The sequence below is a fragment of the Aulonocara stuartgranti genome (assembly GCF_965226115.1).
Source record: "Aulonocara stuartgranti genome assembly, chromosome: 20".
NCBI classification, from domain to species: Eukaryota; Metazoa; Chordata; class Actinopteri; order Cichliformes; family Cichlidae; genus Aulonocara; species Aulonocara stuartgranti.
The window spans coordinates 31,499,364-31,519,916 of NC_138956.1; the positions used below are offsets into that span (position 1 = coordinate 31,499,364).

At 43.9% G+C, this 20,553-nt stretch overlaps 1 protein-coding gene across 1 annotated transcript; it reads right to left on the reverse strand.

The window, feature by feature from the left end:
• Window positions 1-13,284: 13,284 nt before the first annotated feature.
• On the reverse strand, window positions 13,285-17,708 carry LOC309698023 (uncharacterized protein; the record flags this gene model as incomplete). Its single annotated transcript, XM_082520296.1, has 5 exons — window positions 13,285-13,304; window positions 15,316-15,432; window positions 15,517-16,806; window positions 16,922-17,501; window positions 17,598-17,708. 5 exons carry the CDS (start codon window positions 17,706-17,708, stop codon window positions 13,285-13,287), a joined length of 2,118 nt encoding a protein of 705 aa, XP_082376422.1.
• Window positions 17,709-20,553: the final 2,845 nt, after the last annotated feature.

Genomic DNA, 20,553 nt, shown 5'->3' on the forward strand with positions numbered 1-20,553 from the left:
TGTCTTTCCTCCATTTTAATCCAGCATGTACAGTGTTCTGGATGGTTGGTGGCTCTCACAAATATCAACAATGCACAAACCTCATTAAATTGTGCCCTCAAGTGTGGCCTGCGTGAGCTAATAAAATGTCTGGGATGGAAAAAAAATAAAAGAAATGGAGAGCTTGGAGTTATAGGAGACACCTCAGGAGAATCGAGATCTCAATTAACAAGTTTCCCCTCCCTGTAGGGTTCCTGCTGAACATTCATAGCTATGATTAAGAGGAACACTGCCCACACAAGCTTGTCTTTATGCACAGCTTGTTAAACCTCAGGCTCAGAGGAACATGCATGGAAATGACTTGAGTTATTTCCCTCATGGCCTTGTTTACTCAGTCTCTGCCCCTTCGCCCCCCGCATCTGTTCGTTTTTACCTGTCCGCTCATTCCCTCGCTTCCTCTCAAATGACGCACACGTTGATATTTATCAACCGCGCTGCTGGATTGATAGCTTTTAAAGTGGCATGATTTGGAGTGAATATTCAATCAAGGTCGGGTATAGTCTGCCAGAATCTTTAGATTCATTAGTGTTTGGACACAATTTCAATAGGATGAAGTCTGTTGTTTAATTCACCAAACACTGTCATCTTAATTCCTTTATTTGGAGGAAAATGATCTGAAGTTGTGACTTTAAATAAGGTACATATATGTAGTAGGCTCTGCTTCCTTTGATTTAAAGTAACAGCAAAAACATACCAGTGGGTGTCTCTAGTTCCCCAGTAATTTCAGTGAGCTCGTATCTATAAGTAGGATCGAGATGAGCTTTCTGAGATCCCTCAATATAGCTGCGCATTGCAAATATACGTCCAAACATGCTCACGTCATGTCTCCTGCAGAAGAATTATGAATGAAACGTAAAATAAACCAAAACAAAAACAGCAGTATGCACCTGGGACATCATTTTCCCATAAAAATCAATTGCATGCATTACATATACGACAGTTTGATTTGCCTGCTTTCTAAATAAAAAAAAGAAATAGTTGTTTGAGCGGGTATCCCTTGTTTTTCCATGAAGAGTTTGTGCACACTTTATATCATTTTCTGCGCTGGTGCTACAGTGAAAAATCGTGTTTGCTCACTGTCTCTGTATGTTAGCCTAAATGTCAGGAGAGTCAACCCAGACGGTTTGAAAAATCCATAGCAGCTACAGCCATTCTTCATCACTTACAGCTGTTCTGTCTCAGCCAGCTTTTATTCATTACAAGGGGGAGCAATCCAGCCCCTCTCGAAAGCACAATGCAGCGTGCTGCTTGTCAAATGGCAGGCGGTTCAATAACACAATATTACATGAATTTGCAAAATTAAAAACCCTGCAGTACATCGTGTTATTTTGCTGTTGTTATTAGCATACGGGTCTGCTTTTTTTCCTCTCTTTTAATAGACTGGAATTATTTTCTCTGCGACAATTCACAGCAAATGGTGAAAGGAAAGGGAGTAAGATGGCAGGAAACCAGAATGCTTGGCCAGACCTGATTGGGGGGGGGAGTATTAGGTTTGCAGAGGTGATACAAGGATGTCGTCTTTGTAGAGGGCGTTTTGATCATTTTGGGTGGTCATAGGGTCTCTAAACGGGCTCGGGTTTTGAGACGTTCACAGTAAGTTTGTTGGAGGAGTGCTAAAGGAATAGTTAAATTCAATTTTATTTATATAGGGCCAAATCACAACAACAGTCGCCTCAAGGCGCTTTATATTGTAAGGTAGACCCTACAATAATACATGCAGAGAAAAACCCAACAATCATATGACCCCCTATGATCAAGCACTTTGGCAACAGTGGGAAGGAAAAACTCCCTTTTAACAGGAAGAAACCTCTGGCAGAACCAGGCTCAGGGAGGGGCGGGGCCATCTGCTGCGACCGGTTGGGGTGAGAGAAGGAAGACAGGATAAAAGACATGCAGAATAAATTGATTGTATATGTTTTTTTTTAAGTAGGTGAAAGGCTATACGTGTAAAACTGAGGATTTTATGATGACCTAGCAATGTGAGCACCTGTGTAAAAGTTTAGGTTTGGATTTTTTTTTAGAAAAGAGTGGGACAGCAGCACCTGTATAATGAACATTTCTAACTGGGATAGAACAGTGTTATTATGTTAATGATAGATTAAATGGCCAAAAGGTAAGATAGAAAAATAAACAAGCAGCTCAATGCAGTCATTTCTATTGGAAGCTAGGATGCAAGTAATTAAAAAGCAAAGTGTCCAAAACTTGCAAACTCAACTGCAAAACTGTATAGACGACTACTAATATAACCCCAACACCGAGTCCTTACTTGAAAATGATGGTACGAATTAGGAGAAGATCCTGGAAGTGTAGACGCTGGTGGCGGACTTGGACGAGGCCTAGAAAGGTGTCGTGGTTTCGCCGTATGGGTGAGAAGTTCAGCCATCTGGGAGGGGCTCAGAGTAGAGTCGCTGCTCCTCCACATCGAAAGGAGCCAGCTGAGGTGGTTCGGGCATCTGACAAGGATGCGCCTCCTGGGTGAGGTGTTCCGGGCATGTCCCACCGGGAGGAGGCTCCGGGGCAGACCCAGGACACGCTGGAGAGATTATATCTCTCGGCTGGCCTGGGAACACCTTGGTGTTCCCCCGGATAAGCTGGAGGAGGTGGCTGGGGAGAGGGAGGTCTGGGCTTCTCTGCTTAGGCTGCTGCCCCCGCGACCCGGCCCCGGATAAAGCGGAAGAAGATGGATGGATGGTTTGGCCGTATTGTAAAGAAGCACTGACTGAGGACAGAAACATAGGCAATATAGTCAATATGAAAACAGTGTATATCTTGGTAACAATGGCAAAAATTCACAAAAATATGAGAACTTAAATTTTATATCATAGATTCGACATCATTTTTGCAAGAAAACTGGGCTACTCTAAAATGTCAATTAAAAACGGAATGCAATGAATTGCATATCTCAAATGATTTTAGTCACAATAGTTCATGTTTAAACTGACAAAGTGTATCATTAAAACACCAAAAAAGGTTATTTTGAATTTAATATCAGCTTCTAAAAAAGTTGGGATAGGGCCCAAGTTAGCAGATGCATCCCCTCTTCTTTTAACAGCAGTCTGTAAATGTCTGGAAACTGATGCGACCAGCTGCACGACTTTCGGGGAGGAACGTTGTCATATTCTTGTCTAATACAGGTTTCTAGCACCTCAACAGTCCTGAGGCTCCTTTGTCATTTTTTTCGTTTCATGATGCTCCAAATGTTTTCAATTAGTTAGAGGTCGGGACTGCAGGCAGGCCAGTTCAGCACCGGACTCTTCTACTACAAAGCCACACAGTTATAATAGCTGCAGTACGTGGTTTATCATCGCCTTGGAAAGATGCTGTCTGGATGGGAGCAGATGTTGGCCTAAAACCTGTATATCTTAACACCGATGGTGCCTTTTCAGATATGCAAGCTGCCAGTTCTGTGGACACAAATGCATCGCCATACCATCAGAGATGCAGGCTTTTAAACTCAGTGCTGATAACAAGCCAGATGGTCCCACTCTGTAGTCCAGAGGATGCAGTGTCCTTGTTTTCCAAAAAGAATTTCAAATATAGATTTGTCAGTTTTCCACTTGCACTAAATGAGATTTGGCCCAGAGAAGATGCTGGTGTTTCTGGATTATGTTCACATATTGCTTCTTCTTTCCACCATAGAGCTTTAACCTGGATTTATGAATGGCACGGTGAACTGTTTTCACAGATACTGGTTTCTGGAAATTGAGGACAGTTTGAATACAACAGCAAGAGTTACATTCGCTTTGAATGTGTGGAAATCACAAGCCTTGGATTGATATGAGGCTATAAAAGCAAAAACAAAATTGTCTCTCATTCAGAATAACTTTAGTAGTACAGTAGTCCACACCTCTGTTTGTACACAGATAAGTTTCTGTTGTAATTTCATTTAGAAAGGTGGTGTCACTACAGTATGTTATCCTTGATTGACCAATAGGCACGCCTCAGCAGAATGCTAGCATTGGTGTCATTTCTTTAAGAAAAAAAAAAAGACTTCAGTTTTGCCGCATTATCACGGCCATTTTTCAGAACCTGCTGTTATTAAATATTCCTGCTGTTTAGTTCAATTCATTCATTCAAATTTGCTGCTTGCTGCCCCCCCGGCCAAGTCGGAGGCAATTTACGTATGATGGGATTAGAAGGAAGTACAATGGTTCTGCTGTGAACCCTAAAGAATAGCAATAATTATTATAATTTCTTTATAGGTTCATTAGATGAGATAAAGATTTCTGTAAGTAGGAGAGTTTATCTCACGCAAACCACCATTACACACGCCTGCAGTGATTTGTTCCTCGGTTGGATTTGAGATGATTTCTCAGTCGATTGCAGATTAATCACAGCTAATTTAGAGGTTTAATGCTTTGCTCTTATATTATTACTCAAATATGGTTGATTTTGGACTGTTTGGATATTTGAATACATCAGTGAAGCATAAAGAAATAGCGGTGGTCAATTTATATGCCAAATAGTTAACTGATCAATCAGAACAATTACCAAGCAAAGTGAAAACAGTAACAAGTTGCAGCCTTAGTCTTACACCGTTCTGCCTTTGTTGTGTTTCAGTCAAGTAGATTGGAAAGCCCAACTGAATTTCTGAATGATGGGACAGGATATAAGAGTCCTTAGCCTTGACAGCTGCAGTGAAATGCATTATGAGAGAATGTCAAGTAAGCTATATCATGGGGATTAAGAGGGAAGGCCTAAAAAGCACAAAGCGAGATTGAGTGCAGTGAAGAGACCTCGTGTCGGGGGCTGCGAGAAGCACAATCCAGGTATGCACCTGTGTCAACAAATGTCACAGATCATTTAGGAGGCAGCGATAGGGCACACAGCTCAAACTGTAGACGGCACGCTAAGTTTTTGTGAGACTTTTAAGACTAATTAATTTGATGGTAATGAATTCCTTCACTTCCTGTGGACAGGGACTCTGGACCGCATTATGTGTGGAGGCTGAGCACTATGTTGGGATATCTTCTGTCATTCATTTCATTACTGTCTGTCAAGATGATCAGCCGAGACAATAAAGGCGCAATTCCACTGCGGCGGCTTATGAATCATCTGAATGATGAAGACAAGTCTGTGTGTGGACTGATCCCTCAGTGAGAATTTGTGTGTGTGTGTGGGGGGGGCATCGGTGCAGCAATCAGAACTTATAAGTGCTTCGAAAACAAATTGGTGTCTCAGAGCCAACATCCAGTGGTTTATTTAAAGATTTGTTTATCTTTCATTTATGAATTGCTGAATTGGAAATTAAAACTTTCACCCCGTGTATTACCAAGCCTCCACCTAGAATGCCTAAAAATCTGTGGGAGTCTAAGGCTGTAACTTTCCATCAGTTAGCTGCTTTAATCAGAAGCCCCTAATATGCAGAGAATATTACTTCAGAAATACATTTCCATATCCACCATGGAAAAATAGACCAATAACTTACCATATGAAAGACAGTAGAATGACTCCAAATATATCAATGAATATCATTACCTAAAATTTTTGTCAGTTACACAGCAAAGACCTTGAAGAAACGGACATATGCACGCTTCACGGCATGTAAAGAAAGAACAGACTGTTTAAAACCTACTATAGTTTTGTCTCTTAAAGGGATTTTATAGAACTATTTTGAGTTATATGCAGCAACGTGTCTAATATACCCCACCTCTTGCACTATAACAGCTGGGATTTGTTTGTCACATTTAGCTGACAGTTGGTTGCCACTGGATGTTCGAGGCTCTGGTTGCATCTTTCTTTTGTATTTACCAGACCCTCATATGTCAATCAATATATGTTTCACTCTGATTGGTAGGGGCTTCCCATTTCACAGCGGTAACAGTTATTTTTGCATCGTCATTGTGTGATATGTGGCGTGTTCTCTGTGGAAGGGTGGATGATTTCTTTTAACCATTTTAGTCACAGTGGAAGTCGTGTTCGTTAAGGGCTAGACAATCTGGATCAGTGCGTTTGTCTACCCCTGTGGTTCACATTGACCAAGTACAAGAGATACTGTTGTTTATATAGTTTATTCAGGTATTCGAGGTTCCCGGAAGATCAAGTAAATTTCCTTTTGTACTCCTTTTTACATTTACTCTAATGTCTGGATACCAGCGTATGAAAATGCAGAATCTTTGGACCAAGGACAAGATTGTGGGTTTTGAGTTGTTATTGTCAATTTAGCTTTCTCTATATGCTTTAGGTCTTTTGTCCACATATAAAAGGCATTTTGGGTCACTGAAAATGGAGCTTTTGAAAAAAGTCCCTCCAAGGTGAATGCTTTCAGAGACTCGAATTCTGCATTTGACATGCAGACAGGGAAAGTGAAGATTTTGTGTTGCTATGTCAAAGGCGTGCACCTTTATGTCCTTTTTAAAATATCAGATAGGATGCAGTGTTTTTGTTTTTAGGCTTCTGATTAGCCAACATTTCTATACACTTACAAATATAACACAGACTCTTTCTTTAAGATAGATAAAATCTTTATTGTCATTGGACAGTCATACATAGTACAATAAAATTGGTAAACTGTATAACACAACACAGTAACTTAAGTAATAAAAGGCAGAATGAGTGTATGTTTATTGCACATTATTATTGCACATTGTTATTAGTATTATTATTGTTATTCTTGTTACCAACAAAAAAAGTCCAGGTCAGCTGTTTGCATTGATTAGGGCTATTACCCTGTTGTAAAGCTATCCTTGAGTCTATTTGGAGTCTATCAGGACCGCAGCAGCCTGAACCAGCTGCTGCCAGACGGCAGCAGCTTAAACACCCGGTTGTCCTGGGTGTTTACAATCCCGTAGGATTCTGCCTGCCTTCTTGAGACAGCGAGTGCTGTGCAGGTCTTTCAGGGAGGGAAGAAGATGTCCAATTATTTTTTTGGGCCATATTAATGACCTTCTGAAGTGCCTTTTTGTGTGCTGTGGTGCAGCTGGAGAACTATACAGAGATGCCATATGTCATATAACGGTTGAAGACGGTCAGCAGCTCCTTTCTCAGGTCCGTTTTTCTGAGGATTCTCAGGAACATGGAGACGCGGTTGGGCCTTCTTTAAAACCGCGAGGTGTTTTTAGTATGCAGTTGAGAGAGCATGGTATCTTTTACATTTTCATGTGGACAGATGTGTCTTTCAAAGATAAAGCAGAAATTCTCTTTTTTTTCAAAGTACCCATATACATGTGGACTTAGCCTTAGTATTGACTCTTAATATTTGGCCAAGCTTTTGGGTGCATGTATGTAAATAGTCCACTTGGAGAACCAGAGCGACTGTGTTTACTGAAACTGTCACCATTAGAGGTGCCTGTAGCCCAGGAGGTGGAGCAGGTCATCTACTAATCAGAAGGGTTTAGACCAGGGGTCTCAAACTCGCGGCCCGCGGGCCATTTGTGGCCCACGTCACCTTTACTTGCGGCCCGCATATTGATGTGAATAAATATTTTAAAAAAAATATTATTCGAAAAATGATTTAATATGAAGGCAATATGAGCAGAGTGTTACAGGCATGGCCCTTTAAGACTGTAGCCTCATGGGCGGTGTAGTCCATGCTGCAGGGAAGGTGTGGGACTGCCCCCCCCGCTGTGTGTGTGTGGATGGAGAAAAAGCAAAGTCGAAAAGTATGAGGTGCTACCGACCAGAAACGGGAGATGGATGCATGTAAATATAATAAAAGCCACTGCAGCCAAAAAGAGTGCCTGACGAGCCCAGTTGTAAGTAAGCTGTTAAGACTCGACTTTACACTGTGTTCGTATTTTCCTCCTAAACAATAAGTTCCATTGGAGCAGCCTTTCAGAGCCTCTCTCTGTCTGTCTCTAGCAAAGTTGACGCCCGACACGAAACCCGAAGTATTAGCCAGAGGTCTCCTTACCACGTTTCGGAGCCGCGGACCTGGCCGAGGTAACAAGAGAGGACAAACATGTTGAGGGATTGGCTGTATTAGTTCGGTGACTGATTTATTTGGAACGAAAACCATTTTCACTTACAGTCAAAAGCTAATGTGTATGCTTATGTCTGCATTTTTATTTTGTTAAATACAAGCAAAATTATAGCAAAAGTGCTGCCACGGCGTACCAATTTGTTTATTTGGTAGTTCAATGAACGGCTTCAGATAAGAGTGAGGAAAATAAATGCGTTCTTGTTATACAATATTTTTAATTAAATAAAACAACAAAACACTACATTTTAGGAAATATTAGTGGGGATTTTCTTTCTTTCTTTTTTTTTTGCACTACTTGAACACTACAGTAGCCCTCCAATGAGATGACAGTGCCAGAATTGGCCCGCGGCTCATTTGAGTTTGAGACCCATGGTTTAGACCTTCTACAAAAAAAATGAAAATAAAAATAAAATTGAGTGTGAGTGTTAGATAGGAACCACTTAAGCAAAGAATAAAAGTGTGGGCGGATCACCCCACCTTACGCTGAGCTGATGCACCACTGGACAGCTTCAGCAGACCGATTGCGGCCTCCGTGTCTTGCACAATATTACTCTAATGACGTTTACTGAAGAAAGATGAGTGCTTCAAATATACTCCAGGAACATTTTCCCCAAGTACACGTTTAAACCAGTGATCCTTCAGTCATATTAGTTTTGCACTGACTCAGCTCCACTGTCACCTAATTAGTTTCAATTTATGGTACAACAGCAGCAGAAAATATTCTTATAACCTCGCTTTAGGGTGACATTTTTGATTTCTGGAATCGCTCCGGTGTTCATCTTTTCTTGTTTTTTTGAAATATAAACATAGCTTAATTATTTAAAATAAAAGAAGGAAAAAGAAGAATGAATCACTTTATTATAAAAGAAATAAGTGTGTTCATTGTAGACAAGCAATAAAAGTTTCAGCATTATGTTCATCTGTGTCATAGAATTCCATTATAAGTCCCCACAGACTGAACCCTCATTCATCTGGTTTATAAATTCCATTATAAAACTTGACACTGTGATGTTTGTGGGTGTTGTTCACCTTGATCCTGCTGCTGAATCTCTGCTATTAACACCTCGGTAGGTGCTGTGCTGTATTTTCACTTCACTTTCGGTTTCAACACATCAGTCAGCTCCAACTGGCAAATGTAATGCTGATGTGTGCCAGTAAGCTAATGTCATCCCGCCAATAAATTGTCTATTGAATACATTCAATTAGGCCACTCGACCAGCTCAGAGGAGAATACCATCAAAAAGGGATGCATAATACTGGAGCACAATTAAGTCTAGCCTTAGTGTAAGTGGTTGAATTGGATGAAGCTCAGTGGTTAAAAACAAAAACAATCTGGATTGTGTCATTTCATCTCACAATTGTCCTGGATGTAGGGTACTTGTGGGCCTGGAGCATTTTTGTGGATACTAACAGAGTTAACTAAGAGCAGAGGTGGCAAAAGTACAGACAGTCTGTACTTAAATAGAAGAACTTATTCACCTTCTTACTCAAGTAAAAGTAAGTTGTTGTTTTTTTAAAATTCTAATTATATTCAGCTTGAATCTAAAGAAAAAAGAGAATTTATTTTCTGTTGCCTACATTATAGAGGGCGACTTTTCCTCTAAATGTCAGAGGTCAAAGTGGATTCAGCAGGTGGGAAACCTAAAATTGGTTGTAATGGCTCAGTGTGGGGAAATGAATCATAACTCATAATAATTTCAATTGTGAGCTCCAGTAGGTTTTCTTAGTGTACAGGCTGTGATCAGCTGACCTGCTGCTCTTTGTTCAATTACACAATTGAATTCAACCAGATGTGAGCAGATGCCTGGCTGATTTCATCCTCTACACTGACACTACACTGTTTATGGTGTCGTTTTTCTAGAAATTATAAAATTGGTATAAAGGTGGAATTTAGTCAATGAATCTCAGCATCATCAGCTAAAAATTCAGATGAATCTCTGCTACCCTTGATGTAAGTAAAGTAAGTAATAGATGGGTTTTTAGCTGTTTTTTAAAATAGACCACAGATCTCAAGCTCAAAGGGATCTGTGTAACCTAACTGACCATGAACCACAGCCACAGTACAGCAAACTAACCTGTTTATCCTGCACTAACCTGCAGAGGATTTTCATGCAACCTTTAAAAAACAGTTAGTCTACATCAGTTTGTTTTGCAAAATAAGAAAAAACATGTCACGTGTACATACCCAGTATTTAATTTAAAAACACGAGAACTTACATGTAAGCTTTACACTTCCAGTTTATCAGATCCCACTGAGCAGTCCTTAACTTTACATCTAACCTCTCTTCTTCCTCTCATGTCCTTTTTCTTATCTTTCTCCATCTCTGAGTGAAGTTAGCTCTCTCTCTTGTTTCTCCCTATAAAATACAGCAGCTGGTCCTTTAGCTAGCAACACACTGTGAGACAAACTGCACACGAACAGTTTGTGTGTTTGTTGATGTTTGTTATGCTGATAGAAACGCTACATTTGAAACACCCGTCACTTAATAATATGACTCCCTTTATGCTCGCTCCTCTTCAGTAGGGCTAGCTAGATGCTGAAGTACCGCAGCTAATAAACATATCCAGTCACCCAAAACACCAACCCATTTTTAATCCCTGATTTTGATGTGTTCCTTTTTAGGCTCAAATCGGTTTGATGTTTGAAGGCTCACAGTGCTGAAATAATAACTCCCTCCAAATGCACTAAACCAAAATTAACGAGCCTGTTTTGAAAATGTAAGGAGTGAAAAGTACAGAAATTTTCTTAAAAATGTAGGGAGTAAAAGTAAAAAGTACTCAGAAAAATACATCTCAAGTAAAGTGCAGATCATCAGGGGGTCCTTTTGTCCCTCTTTGGGGGGATACTCCCACTGGGTTTAAATCTGGGACTCTCCACCATTTGACCTTAGAACTGAAGAAGCTTCTCGGATGAGAGGTGAAACATCTTAAAGCAACTTAAAGAAGTCCAGACCCTTTTCTTTCCAAGCTCCTTAGACTACGATGACCTGGATGACTGAGAACCTTCACAGACAGAGTTGGTGTACTTGTTCAGTCATTAACAACACAAAATATAGGAAGCACGTTTACAGACTATTATGGGTTATTAATCACTTCAAACTGTGCACATTTTTTCAGTGGACAGAAGTAAATATGATTTGAGTGGTTTCATAATTTAGCCAATAAAGAGAATTAAACACAATGAATCTTTATTGTTAAACTATGGAATAATGCATAACTATAAAAATGTGAAATTTGATTTGGTTTTTCAAAATAAAAGTACAAAGATATTTTGAAAGATTGACAGTGTGAATAATTTGGTAATATTATTGTTCTTTTTGTTTTCTTCTGCACAGTAGGTTTTATAAGAAGGATATGGACTGACCCTGTTAGGTTAATTGATTGAGAACCTTCTATACAAGCACCGTAAAACTGAAGCGGCACTGCTAAGAGTCTATGATGATCTTCTTGTATTTGCTGACTCTGGTCGCCCTGCCGTTTTAGTTTTATTGGATCTGTCTTCAGCCTTTGACATGGTTGATCATAATATACTCTTGAGGAGGCTAGAGCATGTTGTAGGCATCAAGGGTTCTGCCCTTAACTGGTTTAATTCGTACCTCACAGATAGATCCTTCTCTGTTGTGATGGGAGGATACTCTTCCTCTGTTGCCCCTCTCTGCTGTGGTGTGCCCCAGGGGTCTGTATTGGGCCCTTTATTATTCTCTTTGTATGTGCTACCCTTGGGCTCCATATTTGAAAAATACAATATTTCTTATCACATTTACGCTGATGACATTCAAATCTATCGTCAACTGACTGATGATTTGTCAGCATCACTGAACTCCCTGTACGATTGCCTGAGAGAGGTTAAAGATTGGCTGTTAGAAAATTCTCTCGTTTTAAATGAGAAAAAAACTGAAGTTATGGTGTTCGATAGCCATATTCCTCGAGACCAGCTTGTTGCCCTGCTGGGGCCCCTAGCTAACTCTCTCTCTGCGTAACCTGGGTGTCTATTTGGATAGCTCCTTTAAGCTCGATAAGCAAGTATCATCTGTAGTTAAATCTGTTTTTTTCAACTGCGCCAGATTTCTAAAGCTAAGCATTATATACCACACAGGGACCTGGAAAAACTTATCCACGCTTTTGTGACCTCCAGGTTAGATTATTGTAATTCTCTCTACTGTGGTCTCCAAGCCTTCTCTCTTCGATGGCTGCAACTCGTTCAGAATGCGGCGGCTCGCCTTCTTACTGGAACTAGAAAATTTGACCCTATTACTCCGGCTCTTGTTGATCTACACTGAGTTTAAATTGAGTTTGAAATCTTGCTACTCACTTTTAAAATCCTGAATAACATTGCGCCCAGCTACCTCACTGACCTCCTCAATTTGTACACTCCTTGTCGTGCGTTAAGATCATCAGGTCAATTACTCCTGGCCCAACCTAAGTTTAGACTGAAGACCAGAGGCGATCGTGCCTTTGTTTCAGCTGCACCCAACCTTTGGAATAGCCTCCCTGCTTCTATTCGAGCATTGGACTCTATCCAATCCTTTAAATCAAGATTAAAATCATATCTATTTGACTTGGCTTTCCTGACCAATTAATACCCTTTTAAATCTTTTAAATTTTAAAACTTTTAAATCTTTTATTAGATTTTATAAAATTTATTATTTTTTTTATTAATTTTACTGCTGTTTTTGTCTTCTTAGCATATTTTGTGTTTATCGAACTCTCCTGGTGTGTTAGTGCCTCTATCCTGTCTGTGCTAGTGCCTCATTTGTACTCTGTTATTGACTTATGTTGACTCTCCATATTACTGTGAAGCTCTTTGGTGTTCCTTTGGGTTTTTGAATGTGCTATATAAATAAAATTGTATTGTATTGTAAAAAATATATATATATTTTTTAACAAAAATATATGACTAAATAAAAAAAAATTTAAAATTAAAGAAGCTTATATCCATCCATATCATTCCGCACATTTAATCTGAGCAGGTTATAGTCATTACAGGGTGAACAGTGTGTGACAGTCTGTTTTATCAATACTTAAACAGAAATGAGGAAATCTTATCATTGTTATCCTTCGTCCCTTATACGTGACTTACAGCTGACAACAGGAAAGTTTAAATGAAATGAATAAAACTATTTAACATGAGAATTAAAACACTGAAAAATAACTAAGTAAAAGAAAAAGATGTTTTATAATTTTTTTTTTTTACAAGAAATTACAACAACAAATAAAACAGACAGCAACATGTCTTAACTGCTTGTCCCATTCTGGGAAAAGGGAAAGATACACCTGGACAGGTTCGTGTTCACACCTACAACCAATTACAGCCATCAGCTAACTTAACACTTGTGTCTCTGGGCTGTTGGAGGAATTCATAGAGCACAGTGAGAACATGCAGATGCTACACAGAGATTCAAACCCAGATCCTTCTTTTTGTGGGGTGACATAGCTAAACACTTCATCACCATGCCGCCCTTATTTTCTAACATGAAACAATGAAACAAATCATCTTCAAGCTGTTCTCTCATCCGAGAACATAAAAACTAAAATCTGGCTCATTACAGATTTGATCTTGCACCTTGGAGAGTTTGAAGGCCTGAGAGAGCGCCCAGTATCACGAGCTGTAAGGATGGAAGACCATGGAGTCCCTTTAATATATTCATGGTTATAGTTGAAATGTGGTTGCACCTTCTACGTGTCAAACTACCACTATCAGTGTAACAAGTGCTGTAGCATAACTCCTTCTTTTGTTCTTCCTCTTTTTTCTTTTTGCTCTGTTCTAGTTAGCCTGATCCGGTGGCACAGGGCATGCCATCGTTTTAAAGAATAATATCTCGAGCACTTTGATAAGAGTGAAAGAAAAGATTAAAGCGTCATTCACTGTGGACAATCCTTCAACTTGTGTTTTTGTCATGCAGACATTTCACAGCCTAATTCAGACAGTGACATACAGTTTGACATTTAAATGTTTTATAAGAGTAATGGTGTTACCCCAACTAATAAACTGTGAAGAAAATGTTTTGCATGGGGATACTGTTTTGGAGATCTGGTGCAGGATAGCAGCTGCAAACCAGCTACTGTACCTGCTATGATTGTAAATGCAGATATTTTATCAGTATTATCTACTGAAGCTAAAAGTATGTTAGTAAGAGAAAAAGATACACATAACAGTGCTACTTCAGAGGCTGGATCTTTGACCCTGCGGTGAATCAACTGGCTGATACACTCATACTGTATATGAATGCAAGCAGAGGTGTGGACTCGAGTCACATGACTTGGACTCGAGTCAGACTCGAGTCATTAAGTTTATGACTTTAGACTTGACTTGAAAAAATGTTCTAAGACTTGTGACTTGACTTGGACTTTTACACCAATGACTTGGGACTTGAATTGGACTTGAACCGGTTTACTTGAAAAGACTTGATATTTTACCCCAAATATAAAATTTAACATGCATATTATATAGAGATTGAAAATGTGACGTCATTCAGGGGTAGAACCGCAAAGGATTCTGGGAACTCGTGGCAAGCGGTACTAGCGCACGCAGGCTTTCAATTAAAATCAGTTATACAGCGATAAAAAGAAACACAAAAATGGCAAGAAGCTGTTGTATTATTAACTGCAATAGCCGGTCGCATGACAGCCACGGGAAGCCGACGGGTAAAGAGATCGGTCGGAACACAGGTGACACTGATAATCATAACGAGACAGGGCGGGGTGAACTGAACATGACATGTAGAGGCACAGAGGTTCCGACAGGAGGAGAGAGAGCACGGGGAAAACACAGACATAACGGGCTGGGGAAACATGAAACAACCACAAAGGGAGACGAGGGCTCATCAATACATAGAGGGCACACAGGGGGGAGAGAGCCATGAAGGGAAAAACACTTAGGGAACAACACAACAGGGCAACTCAGAAGACATGGCCTAAATAAGGAACGAAATACGAGAATACAAAGAACTAAGAATACTGGGCCCACATGGCCCAGGACCATGACACCACCCCCCCCTAAAGGGCTGGCTCCCGACAGCCCAAACCCGAGAAACAAAAACAAAAACAGAAAACAACCCACCCAGGGCGGGAGGCGGGGGACCAGGACGGAGGGACCAGAACGGGAAACAAAATAAACAACAGAAAACACGGGAGCACACGACCATAGTCAAAATAAAGTTCAGGGGGCCGACCCAGAGCCCACAGGAACAAGAGTTCACGGGTCACACGGTCGGGGGGCCGACCAGGCGGGTGGCACAGGTGGCAGAGCTGGTCCGGAGGCCGGCCGTGCGGAAGGCAACGGCGGCGGCGAAGGAGACGGAGCAGTTCAGGAGGCCGGCCGCGCGGAAGGCAGCGGCGGCGGCGAAGGAGACGACGGAGCAGTTCAGGGGGCCGGCCGCGCGGAAGGCAGCGGCGGCGGCGGAGGAGACGACGGAGCAGTTCAGGGGGCCGGCCGCGCGGAAGGCAGCGGCGGCTCTCCAGTGTCAGGCGTGCTGGCCATGGCCCGGTGGGCACAGGACCAGACGAAGCACAGGCCGAAGCCGCGGCAGACGAGGCTGAAGACTCGGAGGCTGGACCAGGCGAAGGCTCTGAGGCTGGACCAGGCGAAGGCTCTGAGGCTGGACCAGGCGAGGGCTCTGAGGCTGGACCAGGCGAGGGCTCTGAGGCTGGACCAGGCGAGGGCTCTGAGGCTGCAGCTGACGAAGGCTCTGAGGCTGCAGCTGACGAAGGCTCTGAGGCTGCAGCTGACGAAGGCTCTGAGGCTGCAGCTGACGAAGCACGGGCTGGACCAGGCGTAGCAGAAGGTGGCTGGATGGGCTCCTCGGGCCCTCCAGCTGATGTGACATGGTGCTGGACGGGCTCCTCGGGCCCTCCAGCTGAGACAGGAGGCTGAACGGGCCCCTCGGACCCTCCAGCTGACGTGGCATGAGGCTGGTGCGGTTCTCCCGAACCCCCAGCTGACGAGGAAGGTTGCTGAACGGGCCCCTCGGACCCTCCAGCGGAGACAGGAGGCTGAACGGGCCCCTCGGACCCTCCAGCGGAGACAGGAGGCTGAACGGGCCCCTCGGACCCTCCAGCTGACGTGGCATGAGGCTGGTGCGGTTCTCCCGAACCCCCAGCTGACGAGGAAGGTTGCTGAACGGGCCCCTCGGACCCTCCAGCGGGGACAGGAGGCTGAACGGGCCCCTCGGACCCTCCAGCGGAGACAGGAGGCTGAACGGGCCCCTCGGACTCTCCAGCGGAGACAGGAGGCTGAACGGGCCCCTCGGACCCTCCAGCGGAGACAGGAGGCTGAACGGGCCCCTCGGACCCTCCAGCTGACGAGGTAGATGGCGGCGTGGGAGCCGCAGAGTCCTGGATGAGCTCATCCGAGCTCCCAGCAGGAGCTGATGCAGAGCCAGAGAGATTTGAGACCCCTGGCTGAATGTTAAGCCGACCAGCGGACCGTACTGCTATCGGGGACTGGGCTACAGGCGGCACTGGAGCTACTGGGGCCTGCGCTACAGGCGGCACTGGAGCTACTGGGGCCTGCGCTACAGGCGGCACTGGAGCTACTGGGGCCTGCGCTACAGGCGGCACTGGAGCTACTGGAGACTGAACTGGGGGTGACACTGGAGCTACTGGAGACTGAACTGGGGGTGACACTGGAGACCCAGGTGACACTGGTGTACTGGGGTGAAGGCAGCGAGGATGCAGTCTCTCTCTTAAGGGAGGATCGAATGATTTAGCGATAAATCTTGACGGGAAAAGATGCCGATGCTGAAAATACCAGGCAGCGGGGGCTTCCAGGAGGGTAGCTGACTGAACTGAGGGTGGCTGCGAGGGAGCTAACTGAACTGAGGGTGGCTGCGAGGGAGCTAACTGAGCTGTGAAGGGCTGCGAGGGAGCTAACTGAGTTGTGAGAGGCTGCAGACCCTGGCGGCTCCGAGGGCCCCCGAGGGCCCCCGAGAGCCAGGCGTGTTCCCCGAAAGATGTGCTGACAATCGGGGGTAGGCCACGGCTTTCTCCGGAGCTCCTCCTCTACGTGGGTGCAAGCTGCTTGCTGCTGCTCACAGAGACCGGGCTCCATGATTTCCGGAGTTAATGCGGTGCCACGGCGGCGCCGGCGCCGCCCCCTTCTGGTAGCTGGCGCGATGGGCGCTGATGGCACCAATGCAGGGGGTGATGTAGCGGCGATCTCCCGGTCGTCCGCCCACATCCTTGCCAGAAATGAGGCAGGCGAAGTAAAGTCTAAGTGGATTGGAGACGGCGAGCGGCTGGTAGGCTGTGCAGCAGGTGAGAGGTCCTGCTCCGAGATGAGCCAGGGCTTCCACCGGAGCTCGTCCTCCCGATAAGCCCGCAACACCTGCTGCCGCTCCTCCTCACCGAAGTCAACAGCCTCGGGCATCTCCGTGCAGGCAGACGGTGGCGAAGATGCGGAAGCTGATGAAGTGTGAGCCAATGGTGTGTCCGTGGTGAGCCTCACCGTTCCGACTCTGACCGCCACTGGCTCATGAGGCGGCGGGGCAACGGCGCGATGGCACGGCTCTGGTGAAGGTGCACGCCCACCGGGCCGCTGCTGCTGCGGACGGAGTCGGAGAGCGGAGACGAGAAGGTCGCTGACGAGGGGGTGCAGCGTCTCCCATAACCAGGGGAACACAGACACGCACACCCCTACCTGGCGGGCGAACTCCTCCCGTTCCTCCTCACTGGAACAGTGCAGCCACTTGTCGCATAGCGACTCCACTGTCCGGACAATCTCCAGTCTTTGTGTCGCTGGGTCCGGCATGGTCGCGTCGTACTGTCGGTCCGCGGAGGGGTTGTGAACTGCTGGGTCCATGTTGTGGTCGTGTTCTTCTGTCATGATACGTTGTGTGGCAGGCAGGAGAAGGACCCAATAGCAATATTCACAAACACGGGGATGAACTTAAGAAACGCAGCTTTAATGCTGGCAGGACAGAATACAGGACATGCAAAACTAAACCGGAAAAACGTAAACTAGTACTCGAAGGTAGACACAGGGAGATCCACACAACATGAGGGAGAACACGACGCCGAACAGAGGGAGACTCAGACAGAAATACACAGAGGGTAAACGAGGAAAGTGGGCACACACGGGGAACACAGGTGACACTGATAATCATAACGAGACAGGGCGGGGTGAACTGAACATGACATGTAGAGGCACAGAGGTTCCGACAGGAGGACAGAGAGCACGGGGAAAACACAGACATAACGGGCTGGGGAAACATGAAACAACCACAAAGGGAGACGAGGGCTCATCAATACATAGAGGGCACACAGGGGGGAGAGAGCCATGAAGGGAAAAACACTTAGGGAACAACACAACAGGGCAACTCAGAAGACATGGCCTAAATAAGGAACGAAATACGAGAATACAAAGAACTAAGAATACTGGGCCCACATGGCCCAGGACCATGACACAAGCAAGTCTGGCGCTGAACAGAAATTGTCGCGCTATGCTCCTTTATTTATTGTGCATAAATAGTGAATTGTCCTGACACAATATTGCGTTTCGCTTCTGTTATTATGGTACATTGACAAAAACATATACTTTTATTCACAGGATAAAACAGGTTTTTTGTATCACCAATTGCCCAGTACGATTACAGCATACAGTATTATTGTCACTGCTACATTTCTGTGATGGGTACCAGAAATTATTTCCACTACTAATTAATTACCGTTGAGCTCAAAGGTCCTATTAATAAACGGTTAAGGAATGTGTATTTATGACGACAATTTGTGTGACTGGTAAACTTATGATACGTACGATGGTCTTTCGTTCTACACGGTGCATTTCAAGGTCCTGCACCCATCCGTCGGTAAACTGTACCTGGGCTTGTTGCAGTGACCTGGGGCCCGTTCTTCGTACGTCGCTCACTACATCCAAGATCAAATGACACATCCAAGACCAAACCATCGCGCTAACCGTGAGCTCGCTAATCCGGTTCCCCGAACACACCTGCTGTTGACGATTAGTACAGCTGGACGCAGTAATGTGACATCACTGGGTGTTGTAAAAGGGGCTACGCATCGATAGTGGAAACATTGATCGGCAACCCTCTGATTGGTCGGCGAAAATGTCGACGGAGCGCGCTCGGCTCGGTATTTTTCGGCAGCAGAGCAAGAACTCTTGAGTGAGGGATTTCAGGAGTTTCAGAGTTTAATCAGAATGCAAGGGAACACTGCAAAGGCTGCAAAAGCAAGGAGAGAGGGCTGGCAGAAAGTTGCTGACAAATTAAACTCGTAAGTAATTTAATAATAACAATAATAATGGAGTGGGTTTATATAGCGCTTTTCAAGGCACCCAAAGCGCTTTACAATGCCACTATTCCATCACTCTCACATTCACACACTGGTGGAGGCAGCTACAGTTGTAGCCACAGCTGCCCTGGGGCAGACTGACAGAAGCCAGGCTGCCATATCGCGCCATCGGCCCCTCTGGCCAACACCAGTAGGCGGTAGGGTAGATTTATCATATCACACTATATTATCCAATATTATATTACATTATATTATATTATAATATGTTATATTATATCCCCTTTCACATTAGAGCCACAACAGGACCCACTAGAACATGGGAACAGGTAAAAGTGAAATATAAGAATATTCTACAGAATGGTAATATTTATCACTTATATTGCTTTTCGTCACTTGGAAAGAGACCCTGGAATGATCTGTTTGTTTATAACAGCAACCAAGAAAAGGGCAGAGCAAAAAAAAGACAGGTGGTGGTCCTGCACCCCCTCGTCAACAAGTTGGTTAAGTAAATAATATCCTCACGGGAAAATCGATATCTCTCTATGAGCACACTGTCGCGCTGAGCTAAAGGATCCTGTCTGTCCCGCAATATACGCGGAATTCTGAAAACTCTCCTTATCAATCTTGCACCTTCCGCAAAGGGTGGCTCGCGTATACGGACAGGACATGGCTGCGACAGGCTTCCCAAATCCACCTTCGCTTTTATAGCCGTGGTCTCTCATCTTGATTACACAAAGTAATTTGCAATTGCTACTCTGAAATATGAATTACATCTGTAATAATCACATACATGTGATAGAATGTTAATAGTACATTTCCCTTTTTTAGGAAATGACCTGTATGTATCTGTGTGAAATCAATAAATGGATCAGGTGCTGCATTGTCTTTAGTTACATTGATGTTATTTATTTATGGTGAAACAGTGGTGGAATATCGCTGTTGCTTTCGTATAAATGAAGCGGACATACCTGCGTGGCCGCGATCTAATCCTGTTTACATAAAGTAAACCTGCTCCCGAGCAGGTTTACGCTTACGGCTCTGTTGCTATGACAGCAAGTCCCGGATGAGCTTCGGGGAACCGAACGATCCAAGATCAGGCGAAATCGTCAACAATCAAATCCAGCTAACCTACTTAGCGAGGTACGAAGAACGGGCCCCTGAAGTTACTAAACTTCACGAGTGTATGCACTCACTCCAAGAACCGTATGATTATAAATATGCATATAAATATGCTACGATGAGATAGCTGACTTCATCTAACTAGCAAATGTTGTCCAGGCTACGTTGGTGATACAGTTTTTTTTTTTTATGTGTATGATATTTTTGTCATGCGATTTTAAAGCCAG